The following is a 13,181-nucleotide window of genomic DNA, read 5'->3' on the forward strand; positions in this document are numbered from 1 at the left end:
GCCTTTTCCATTCTCTTTTTGCATTCACTTCATTCTCACACACACTCATTCACATTCACTCAACACTAACCCAGTGTTTTGGTTTCTGTTAACAACCCAATGCACCCAGAAAAAACCACTCTTTTTTTTCATCTTTCTGGTTCAAGCTTTTTGAATTAGGGTTCTTCTCATTTCTGAGAGCTTGCATTTCCCTGCTCTAGAAGCTTCTCTGGGTGCTCCATTACGAACTAGGATCAAATGGGTAAGCTCCATTTGGTGTTGGGTTTCACTCTTTTGGTTCTACTTGGCAGTGTCTCAGCTGCACCATCAGCCACTACTACTTCACCAGCAAGTGAGTCTTCCCCTTGTTTTGTGCATTCACTTCCATTTGATCCAAGTTTTGTTTTTTACTTCAAATTTTCTACCTTTCTTCAGAGATTGTTAGTGGGTTTCTCTCAAATGCCGTGCCTGCTTTCACTAAATGGGTGTGGTCGTTCAAATCAACCACCAAAACGGGTATGGATCTATCTCAATGCTGCTTGCATTTTTTTTGTTTTCATCTATTTTGTTTAACATTTTTATTTTCTGTAACATGGAATTGGAATGTTGAATGGCAGCTATTGCTGGGAAGTCAATGATGAAGTTCGAGCATGGGTACACTGTGGAAACCGTGTTTGATGGAAGCAAGCTTGGAATAGAGCCTTATGCAGTTGAGGTGTTGCCCAATGGGGAGCTTCTGATTTTGGATTCGGCTAATAGTAACGTTTATCGGATTTCTTCCTCACTTTCTTTATGTAAGTGTGCCAATGTGTATGCGGTAGCTTATGATCTGATTGGTTGCCCATGTTCACGCTATTTTTCATTTGTTTATTTATTTTTTATTTTTTTTGGTAAAATCAGCATACCCTTTTAGAGATTACAGGTTTGGTTTTGTTGTAGAGAATTGTAATTCAGCCGCTTTTGGCCTGACTTTAAACATTATCAACAAGCTTCTTGACTGTTTGATCCCTTCATTGTGTCACATGTTCTAAGGTTTACTTGGAGTTAATCATACTCTGACTTTGAAAATTATTAGCTACTCAACTTTGTGCTCCCTCAGGCAGTAAATCCTGAATTTCTTACTGTGGGAAGTTTTGGCGTTTTTCCTCATATCTCACCACGTCATTCGTCAAATTGCAATCTTTTTAAGATAGGTCATACAAGGTCGCAGTCTTTTTTTTTTTTTTTTTTTGTGTAGTTGAAGTTCAATGCTGTCTTAGATTGAAGCATATAGTTTTATAGTAATTCTTGTTGCTACTTCCAACATTCTTCATTCCATTAGTTTGGGACATCTTAAATTGCTGCAACCAGTGTGACATTTTATCATATTCATGTTTCATAGACTGACAAGAAAGCATAGTTGGAAACTGTCATTTCTTATTCTCCATTCCCCCCCTGGTCAACTCCTTTTTGCATTGTAGAATAGAATCAGAAACAGTCAATGGAAGCAATGTGCATCTAAGAGTTAGTTTATGTCATTAGCATCAGTTTTATTGTGCTATGTACCAAGCATGATCACATGTCCCTCTAGCTCTTCTTATGAGCTTTACGAAGATGTATGTAATGCATTTTGAACTCCTTGAGTCTGTAATATAAGACTTCTCTTTTTAATGTAATTTCTCTACCACACTTGAACCCATTTGCATGTGTATATTTTCTTCACTTCAAAAAATAGCATGTTAATTGGAATTCTGCAGATAGCAGACCGAAGCTGGTGGCAGGATCTGCTGAAGGATATTCTGGACATGTTGATGGAAAGCTCAGGGAGGCTAGGATGAACCACCCAAAGGGGATAACGGTTGATGACCGAGGGAATATCTATGTTGCTGATATTATGAATATGGCAATTAGGAAAATTAGCGACTCAGGTAAACATTATGTTATCCTCCTTTCCCCTGGGGGACCCTTTTTTCATTTGTGTCTGTGCACAGGATTCCTAAATGATAACATCATAAAACTTTGCCTTGTTTGAAATTCAAGACCACTTACAAATGATGTTTGTATTTATTCTTCTTGTGGTGCTCTAGGCCAAGTTATCTTTGAAAAACTGTTCTATTTCTCACATTAGGGTCAGTGGTGGGAACTTTTTATTGAATTAAGATTTCTGTTTTCAGGGGTCACAACAATTGCTGGAGGAAAATGGAGCCGTGGAGGGGGCCATGTTGATGGACCAAGTGAAGAAGCTAAATTTTCTAATGACTTTGATGTGGTTTATGTTGGAAGTAGTTGTTCCCTACTCATCATAGACAGAGGAAACCAAGCCATCAGGGAGATCCAACTACACTTTGATGACTGTGCTTATCAATATGGAAGTGGATTTCCACTTGGTAAACTAAACCAGTCCAATTTCTTTACTAGAAATTCTTTTAATTACAAATTAAGAGTGATTTCCTTCAATTTACAGGAATTGCAATGCTTGTTGGGGCTGGCTTCTTTGGTTATATGCTGGCATTGCTGCAGCGTAGACTTAGTGCTATTGTAGCATCTCAGGATGTGAGTGCCTAGTCTTTTTCCTTGTGATGCTTTATATTAAATCAGATGCATATGGACATTATAACTTAATTGGTCATAAATAAATATGATTCTCATTAAAAAAACTTCTTCAATAAATTTAGATGCAGTTGATATCTGGAGTTATTTTGAGAAATACATCTGTTCTCAATCTTTCAATAAAAATAATTTGTTACTTCTTACTTCCACAGTTAGCTGCATGACTAGTAAAAATTGTCATTTCGCGCTATGCTTTAGTTTTCAAAAAAATTCAATTGTGCATTGCCTATATACTATTGTCATGACCCGTCCTTTGTTTTCTAAAACTGCATACTCTAAAGTTCCTAAAATAGATATCTGAATATATTAGAAAATTTCAGTCAATAATCCATCTCATGCTTTTGTAGGCTCAGGGTCCAGCAATGTCTGGCTTTTCACCAAGTCCATATGAAAAGCCCTTGAAATATGTCAGGCCTCCTTTAATTCCATTAGAAGATGAATCTGATAAGCAAGAAGAAGGTTTCTTTGGATCCATTGGGAAGCTTCTTGCCAATGCCGGGGCATCAGTAATGGAAATAATGGGAGGGTTATTTCCTGGTTTCAGAAAAAAACCACAGAGCTATGAAATTCAAAGCCAACCGCAGTTCCAGCAACCTCAAAAGCAAGTAAATGCTTGGCCTGTGCAAGAAAGTTTTGTGGTTCCACATGAAGATGAGCCCCCTTCTATTGACACAAGAACCCCCACCCCTCGGAAAACATATCCTTTCATGTCCAAGGATGCTGAAAAAATGCCACAATTGTGGCAAAGTCGAGCATTTTACAGTGGATGGGATGGAGATCTTCAGCATCAACAACAGCAACAACAACACCAACAAAAACATCATCATCGCCGCCATCAGTACCATTCATCAATCCCTCACACTTACTATGAGCAAAGCAATGAAGAAACCAAAGAGATACTATTTGGGGCAGTGCAGGAGCAGGATGGGAAGCAGGAATCTGTGGTTGTTATCAAGCCTGTGGAATATGGTTATTCTCTCTATGATCATCACAATATTCGGTCTCGAACCAGTTCAATGGGTTATATCCATCACTAGTACTGAGTATATACAGAGATTAGGAGTAATGAATCCTCATGCACAGGAAGTATAATGATTTCTTTTAAACAGTGGCATTTGAGTATGCAGAAGCTGGTCATCAGAATATATTAATAGGTTATTAAGTTTTGCCAAATTGTAGGTCGCTCTGGTGTGTAAGCAAATTGACCATCATTTGAGGGTAAGATCAAGAAATTTTGGCATGTTATTTCTTCAAATGGTGTTTTAAATATCCAGTAGAAGTTATCTGGAAAGTAAAAATATAATATATACTATTTTTTTTTCCTGTTCAATCGAAAAATTGTGACATGCTCCTTGAGGAAGAGTTTTTCTTCTAGAAGTATAATCATCATTAGCTCTGTTTTTTGTACTTGTTATGTGGGTACCACATTAACATCTAATGGTTGTTATCCTTGGGTTACTCATCCTCTTGGAGCATGTGAACCCTTCTGCAGCTTTTTCCAACTACAATCAATTCCAATGAAACATATTCTCTAAAGTTTTATTTTGAAAATGTTAACATAATTAGAAGGGAGTGGATCTTCTTATGTGAAAAAGTGATTATGTGATCATGTTATTTGATCACAAGCACTCATTAGTCCTAAGATAAATAGAGAAAAGTGTATAATTTTTAAATGAGTGATTATGATCAAATAATATAATCACATGACTATTTTTTCACCATATTTAAAAGTATGGTTTTGAATAGAATTTCTGAATTTAGTTAGATTGATAAGGACCCTGATGTTAAAAGTCGTTGCACATGGGTTTTTTTTATTTATTTATCAGAAATTATAAATCGAAAGTAAAGCAGCTATTGAGGATAGAAGAGAATAATGATCCCAAATTAATGCAGAGATATTATCAACCAATGAATTGTGAGAGTAGTAATAATTGAAGGCAGTAGCTGATAAGGGCATAAGGCGAGTGACCACCGACCAGAGTGTGTCAACTCTAAATTTCCACCCGATATGATTACGACATGACATGTTGGGAGTTCCCACTAGCCACAACATGTGTGTGACATTATAACAATTTACATTATTAAATTTTGAGGGAGTTCCCACTACCCATACATATGTGTGACATTATAACAATTTACATAGGAATGTTAAATTTACAAAAAAATTTCTTATAATTTATTACAATTAAATTTTAATTATTATTTTTTATCGATCTAATAGTTATAATTTATTAAAGATTAATAATTAATTAATAAATATGACTCAACGTTTAAGATTTAATTATAAGAGATTGTAAATATATCCTCCCTCTAAAAGTAATATATATATATATATATATATATATATATATATATATCATGTTTAAAACATAAAAATTACTCATTTAAATTCATTTACAAATTAATATGGAGCATTATTATGCTATTTATCTTCTTAATTTGATACTTAAAATGATTTATTCGGTATTTTATTGGCAAATATTTATATTTAATAAATTTTAAAATATTATTATAAATTATCTGTCATGATATAATTGATGTTTTGAGAAAAGAACCAATCATGCAAGATTATAAAAACCAGCCTGATCCAGCTGGTTGGACCAGTTGAATCGAGAACTGGACCACTAATTGGTCTGATTGAGTCAATTAACTATATAGCCCGATCAATAACTGGTGAATCGGTTATAAATTGGGTTCAACCGATGCTAATCCGACACCAGTTTTTTGGTTGAATCATTTGAAAATTATTGCACTCCTTGGATTCAAACTTAGCACTTAAAGAAAGGAGAGTGAAATGCTAATTACTAAGTTAGATCACTTTAACTAATATATTACTTCTATTTATATATTTATTACATATCTTTATATAAGTTCAATTTAAATGATTTAACAAGTGATCCACTGATTAAATCAGTGATCCACTGATCTGGTATCCCAACCGAGTCAATGACTCAGTTCGAATTTACTAACATTGCAATCACGTATTTAACAAAATATTTTTTGAAAAATACTAAAAATAAAAATAAATTATTACTATATAACAATCTTTTTTATGAAAATATTTTCAATATTAAGAGAGTATCAATTGCTCGATATACCATTTATCAAATATAAAAAAATAGATTTATTTACACTATCTTGATATTTATAATTATTTTCATCCTTGTTTTATTTTTTTCCCTTTTTATAACAGAGTAAATACTTGGGCAGTGAAAATGTGCTCTTATACAGACACTCTTTCTAGGTGGTGCTTCATTACGCGTGGTGACTATGTGGAATAATATCACCCATATGAAAAATAATAATTTTTTAATCACTCCCACGTAACTAAACCTAACGAGAAAAAATTCAGTGCACTAGGATTGATTTCGGTGGTCCCTTTTATTAAAAAGGAAAAAAAAAAATCCATTTTATCTATACCATTTTTTATATTTTTCTTCAAGTTGTAAAAATTTTCCATTTTAGTAAAAGGAACATTGAATTCGATAATCTCAGTGTACTAAAGTTTTTCTCAACCTAAAGAAAGGTGTCAATCCACGTGTCATTTTCCATGTTAGACTCAAAAAAAATTCTAGTCCTTGAATTACATATAGTCATAATTTTTGTCAAAGTAGTTTCAAATATATTTTAACCAAGTAAGTTTAACTTGAAAATAAGTCATTATTTAAGACAATGCAGCTCACAAAATGATCATATAAGCTCACTATCAGACAAAGAATATGTAGCCTAAAATCTTACATAAAACTGAGGTATTACATATATGACTTCTACATGTGGAGCAATTTAATTTTATACATACGGGGAAATTGTTATTTTCTGATTAACGGAGATAAAGATATCTCATATAATCCATAACGATATCATATTTAAATTACGGGAGGAAAATACTATACCGTACATATATTACCAATCAATGTTAATAATTATGTCTATTTAATTAACAATCTCAAATCATTTTCACTTCCAATGATGACTCTTGAAATTATATCCTTTTTCACTTTAGTATATTTTGAAAAACAAAAATAATTTAATATTAACTATTTTTTTAAAAAAACCACCTTAAATTTTTATCGCAAATTAGTATAGTAATTTAGAAAATAGCACTTTGATACTTGTCTACCAATTTAATACTAGGTAATTTGAAACTTAAAATCATGTTGAACATTTTCTTTGAAAAATATTGTATTATTGTTATTACTATAAACATTAAATTAATGTGTGTATCAATTAAGAATAGATAATTTTAAAAATAAAAACACGTTGCTATTTTCAATTAAAATAATTATCGTAATTGTTTTTTTTTTTAATGATAAATTAGTGTTTACTGACTATAAAAGACTAAATGTACGTTGTTATACATACGTTGTGAGGCAATAACAAATTTAAACCTACCACCAAGGGGTTGTTCCAAATTCCAATTATGAAAACACAACTGTATTAAAACTTTGCCGCGACGAATTAATGGATAATATAAAATAAATAATAATAAAAATCTTAATTATCCCAGTTACGTAACACCATGCAAATGATATCTTACAGGTAACCTAGCCCTTCCAAGGGCAGCTGTAAAAATTTATTGTCGTATTGTACTCGTTGACAAGAATTTCGAATTATTAATGTTTTTTACTTTGAGTAAAACAAACTGGATAATATTTTTGCAAACAAAGTCGAACGAATTCTTCCAAGTATAAAACTATGACTTTATTTATAAGATAGAACATCTGAACGTCCGAAATCAATAACAAAGAAAATATCATTTAATTTCTTTCTAGACATTCATAACAACTCTTTGGACAATAAACAAAATTCGAACTGAGGAAGGGAACGGATAGAACGATTGATGAATACTTGTATCTAAAACTAGAAAATTTTGAGCAATTCTTTGACATCAAATATTGCGCACAAGAAAAGCTAGGAATTCAGGTACTATCAGTCAATACTCCAACAATCAAAACATATCAAGCGACAGGGACCTCAATATCACTTGTCAGAACAGCAGCAGGCCGGATGTATTCTTCTTCCTCCTTTGGAGCATGGATAGTGACAATATCAGGGAGAGGAGTCTTGGGACCTTGTTTTCCTTTAGGATCCCAATCAAGCATGATCTTGACCTTGATACCGAGAACACCCTAAAAGACACAGGAAAAAATTATTAGCATCAACAATCCATTATAAAACAAAATGAATCAATAACTTAAAAATCCTAGTGCCAAAAGAAATTCTATCAGGTAAAGAATAGAAGCGAACCTGTCTGAGGAGCACATGTCTCACTGCAGAGTCAATGTAATCTTTGACTGGTTGCCCGGAAGAAATCATGTAACCATCCTTGAATTTCATGGATTTGGCTCTCTGAGCCCTCAATTTTCCACTAACAATGACCTGCTCAAATCAAACAGCAATTACTACCAAATCATTATGTAAAGCTGTACAAAAACAGGATATCAAAGTTGCTTCTGTAGATCAAACCTCGCATCCCTTGGCACCACTTTCCATAACAAATCTCAAAACACCATAGCAGGCCCTGAAACAAATAGTTCAATTGTTTATAACCACAAACACAGAATACAGAAATATGTCCGTCGAGAAAGACAGGTCTATCATGGGGAACTAGCACATACACATAAATCAACTCAAGGTAGACTTCCATTAAACGAGAAGATTATCTATACCATCCTACATGAATATATTTAAAACTGAAAAAACCTTCGAATATTACAATTTATCGACAAAAAATATAGGAAGAAGCAAAGGGGGTATAATCTCAGCCTTCCAGCATAGAGTAAATATTAAACACAGGTTACAAGCAAGCACCATTATCTTATCATGGCTCTGTATAGCTTTTTTTTTCCCGGTTACAGAGAGCTTGTATCACTGTGGGGATGGGGAAGTTAGGCAAAAGTGCAGGCAAAGTGGCATGGCTGGGATTCAATCTTGGGATGAAGTAGTCCCTAAAGGGACTTAATCCACTTCAGCTGAGGCCCCACATAGTATCTAAAGCTTGACATTATATCAACATCTCAAGACTAGGTATGCACCTAAGAACAATATGACGCAGGTTAACAGTTAAATCAATTGACAAACCATATGAAATTAAATGGTCATACAGCTTTCAAACTAAACCACCAATGCAAAACATAAAAACATAGTTGTCAATCCCAGATTGCTGCACAGAGCATCCAACCCTAAAACACCATAGCACGATAGCGATTAGGATCGCTGCTACGCCAAAGATTATAGATACAATATAAATAATTTATACTACACTCATATAAATGCTCAAAAATAAAAAAATAAAACTACCCAAAATTAAAGACATACTCATCATTAAAAATTATAAGTAATTGTCTAGATACAATGGCATCAATCTAAGGCATACTTATCAAGTCAACAGTCAAAAACAGCAAAATCAAATCAGGGAAGTGAGCATGATTGGAAATAGAACATGTATCCCCCAATGTAACTGCATGAATACAACAGAATTTCACGAGTTTTGATGGAATAGAGGACATAAAATGATTTAGTCATCTTCCGACACAAACTTGATACAGAAGCACCAATCTGCTTTGTAGATGACTAAAAGTAATATAGTCTCCAAGGAAAACAAAATTCAAATGGCCATAAAATCAAACATCCATAAAAAAGCCAAACAAAAACCAGTGTATTCATATAATAATTGAAACCTTCTTCAACACAACTTTGAGAAAAAAAAAATCCAAACCCATCCCAATCCTCGATGGCAAATAGTTAACTGAATCCAACACATGTTATTAAACGTGACATGTCAAACAAAATACAATAATACCATGGAGAAGCCATAATCACATTCACCCTCCAAGCACGCATTTGATCAACAAATCAACAAAACAAAAAATGAAACAATCCAAAACTACCACATACTAAATGTAAAAAAAAAAAAAAAACCACTCCCCAATAAACCCGACTAGCTAATGTGGGGTGTACCACATACTAAATGTAAGCAAAAATATTCATTTTCCATACCAAAATGATAAATTTAAAGCATATAATACCTCCGTACAGCAAGGCCACCAAGGAGCTTGTAGCGGAGAGACTCTGCCTGAGCAATAGCACAAAGACCACGGTTGTTAACCTTCTCAGCATATAGCTCCACACTATTCTCCGGAAACTTGAACCTCTTCTGTACCACAGAGGTAAGCTCCCTAATTCTCCTTCCCTTTTCACCTATATTTCAAATACCCAATAAATAAATGAATAAACAAAAATCAAAGCAATCAATATCAGCAACATTAGATTCCACGAAAGATGAGATCCTCGAAATTGGAGCAATGAATTTAATCACGCACCAAGAACGGCCTGGGTTCGAGTGGCTCTGATGATGATCTCAGTGCGCATCGGGGTGACCCTCACCTCCACACCCGAGTATCCATCCTCCGCGAGCTCTCTGGTCAGAACCTCGTTCAGCTCAGCGAAGAAAACCCCATCGGCTACGAACTATAAAAAACAGAACAAAAAAAATTAAGATAAAAAACAGAAAATGAAGTTTATGTTCATTACTGTGTAGGACAGACCTTTCTCTTCTTGCTCATTTGGGTTGCCATTGTCGCGAATCGGAAGCTAGAGAAGAAGCTCGAGATCTAAACACACAGAGTTAATGTTGAGGACTTGAGGTGGCGGTGACAGCAAACCCTAATTTTGCAGTAGGGCTTTTGGGCACATGAAAAATCGTTTTTATAGGTATATCCTATAATAGAGCTGTGAATTACGGTTAAAAGGTCCGCATAACCAAATGAACTTTAATAATAAAAATACACATAAGTCAAAAGCCCTATAAATTAAAGCTATTTCACGGGTCATTTAAATTTATAATTTCATAAAAAAAATTATTATATTCAATACATTAAAAAATATTTTAACAAATATATATTTAATATTTTCTTAACATATTTTATACAAAATATAATTTTTTATACTTTAATTTTATAATAAAATAATATTTGTATACAAATATATAAGTGAAAATATAAAAAATAATAATATAAGTGAAAATTTAGTTACTATATTTACAAAATTCATTATTAAAGTATGTCATCAAATAAAGATTTTCTCACCAAGAATCATAACAGAAAACAATAACTCTACTGGAAAACTGAAGGTAACGATTACAAAAAATCTTAATGCTAGTATTGAATAACTGTTTTTAGTATGCTATATATTTGAAAGTAAAATCATTGATTTTCTTCAACTATTACCGTAACAAAAAAAACTTTTTAGTTATTATTATCGATAAAATTAATAAGGTGTATTGTATACAATATGTTTCAATACAAATTTGGATAGATAATATGCTTATATATCAATAGAAAGTTTCATTTTTATTGATGTGCAAAGGAAATTTTCTATTGAAACATATCACTGTTGAAAAATTTATTTTTATTGTAAAATATTATGGATGACCTTTCGCATGGTTCATAACATGTGACTCCTTGTTTTTCATGACCTTTGATGTATTCTACAACCATCACACTAATGGTGTGTTGAATTGTAGAATATATCAAAGGGGGAGTGTTGTAAAATATTATAGATGACTTTTCACATGGATTATGTATAATATCCACATGGTTCAAGTTGCGAAGTCGGCAAGTATACCGTTCGTTTCAAGTAATAAAAGTGATAAGTAAATATCTTCCACGAGGATTAATGCAACAAGTATTAATTTAACTATTCTCCTTAAGTTGGAAAAGAAAATTGTTTTGATTGTGAAAGTGATTGATTGTTGGAATTTTAAAAACAGAATTTTAAAAACAATAATATTAAAACGCATGCAAGAAAAGATCAAGAACGTCAAGAAAATATAAGATTGATTGAAAGTTGTAAGAAGATTGTAGCCAGGTTGCACTTCACCTCCGATCCTCCCTTAAATTTTTATATTGTATTTTATAATTAATTAATTGGTTTGCTCAGACAATTCATTATTTCCCTATAAATTAGTTGAACCCTAATGTCTTAGTGATTTCAACCTCTAACCCAATTAGAATCCTAGTGTCTAGTAATTCCTCTTGAATCAAGCATTAAGCAAATGAATTATAAGTCTGCAATCTATGTAAGCCTATGTCTAGGTCATGAACAAATTGTTATTCTACCATTGTCCAAACTAAAACCCCAATATGTCTATTGTGAGTCCTAACCCTCAAAACTCTATAATTAGAGTGACCAGTTCTAATCAGGATATGAAAAAATTAACACAAACAGAATAAAACAAACTAACTAATTAACTTATAAAAACAATACAGGAAATATAAAGGATTCACATCGGATCTGTGATCCCAACTACAAAAAGAAGTTAGCGAGACATATTCATGTCTGACTTAAACAATTTTTACTTATGTTATATGTATAAATATTTAAATTTATATGATTTTTTGTTTTTTAAATAACGAAAATTTTGATTAAAGAAAAAATTTGGTCCATGGCAGCCCTAATCCAACCCATTAAATTATAGAGATTTGAGTGTTAAGGCTAAAAAATGTCATACCATTAAAAAAGGCCTTAATGAATTAGGGCTGAATATATGACTTTGCGGATTAACCTATAGACTTCAACTCGCTTTGACACCTTTAGCTCCTACAATTAATCTAACAGCACTAGTAATTTTAGGGTTTGGTATTCAACAAATCAGATTAGTTGAATTTATGATAGAAGGGTTGTGTGATTTATATTGAAAATGAATTAAAATGAAAAACATTTTTTTCCTTAAATTAAACTTTAAAATTAATAGTGAAACAAATTTCATTCTTTGTTTTAAAACAATCTTAAGTATTTCCCACTCTTTCCTTTTTTTGAGCAATTCTTTAACATGGAACATTGCGCACAAAAACAACTAGGAATTCAAGTACTATCAGTCGATACTCCAGCAATCAAAACATTTCAAGCGACATGGACCTCAATATCATTTGCCATAATAGCAGCAGGATAGATGTATTATTCTTCCTCCTTTGGAGCTTGGACTGTGAGCATGGACCTTTCTCTTATTGCTAATTTGGGTTGCCATTGTCGCGAATCGGAAGCTAGAGAAGATGTGAGAGATCTAAACACACAGAGTGGAGGTTGAAGTGGCTGTGACAACAAACCCTAGTTTTGGAGTAGGGCTTTTGGGCACAGAGGGTCGTTTTCATAGGTATAGGCGATAATTAATCCAACGACGCCAATGATTTTAGGGTTTGGTATTAAACGGATCAAATTAGTTAATTATATGATATAAGCGTTACTTGATTTATATTGAAAATGAATTAAAATGAAAAAATGTTTCCCTCAAATTAAACATTAAAATTAATAATAAAACGAATTCCATTATTTGTTTTAGAACAATCTTAAGTATTTCTCATTATCTCTTTTTTCACCCCTAAAACATTCTAACAAATATGTTAATTACTAGTATGTGGTGAATAGTTTATTAGAATATATTGAATATGTGATGAATAAGTACACGTTTATAGGCTTCCTCTAAAGAATTGTTTTTTTCAAAAAAAATTTAATTAGAGCATAGTTTCTAGGTTTCTAGTTATAGGTATAAAGGTAAGGGAATAACTGAGCAACTAAACATTTATATAGAGCTATTGAATCAAGGGTGGCTTGGG

The 13,181-nt window shown here is 32.7% G+C and overlaps 2 protein-coding genes across 2 annotated transcripts; one reads left to right on the forward strand and one right to left on the reverse strand.

Moving 5' to 3' along the window:
* The first annotated feature begins 237 nt into the window (after positions 1-237).
* LOC133312916 (uncharacterized) lies at positions 238-6,199 on the forward strand. Its single transcript, XM_061514198.1, has 9 exons — positions 238-331; positions 415-495; positions 597-773; positions 1,716-1,886; positions 2,133-2,345; positions 2,423-2,511; positions 2,922-3,588; positions 5,227-5,287; positions 6,091-6,199. The coding sequence occupies exons 1-9, from the start codon at positions 238-240 to the stop codon at positions 6,197-6,199; spliced, it is 1,662 nt and encodes a 553-aa protein (XP_061370182.1).
* A 1,068-nt stretch (positions 6,200-7,267) lies between these two features.
* Positions 7,268-10,273, reverse strand: LOC133312896 (small ribosomal subunit protein uS3x). The gene is made up of 6 exons (XM_061514170.1): positions 10,116-10,273; positions 9,891-10,038; positions 9,597-9,768; positions 8,035-8,089; positions 7,816-7,947; positions 7,268-7,697 (listed from the first exon to the last, which is right to left on the reverse strand). Exons 1-6 carry the CDS (start codon positions 10,143-10,145, stop codon positions 7,527-7,529), a joined length of 708 nt encoding a protein of 235 aa, XP_061370154.1. The 5' UTR covers positions 10,146-10,273; the 3' UTR covers positions 7,268-7,526.
* Positions 10,274-13,181: the final 2,908 nt, after the last annotated feature.

Source organism: Gastrolobium bilobum, unplaced genomic scaffold (genome assembly GCF_033153095.1).
Source record: "Gastrolobium bilobum isolate Gb01-03AN ecotype WA unplaced genomic scaffold, APGP_CSIRO_Gbil_v1 utg6455, whole genome shotgun sequence".
Classification (NCBI taxonomy): domain Eukaryota; kingdom Viridiplantae; phylum Streptophyta; class Magnoliopsida; order Fabales; family Fabaceae; genus Gastrolobium; species Gastrolobium bilobum.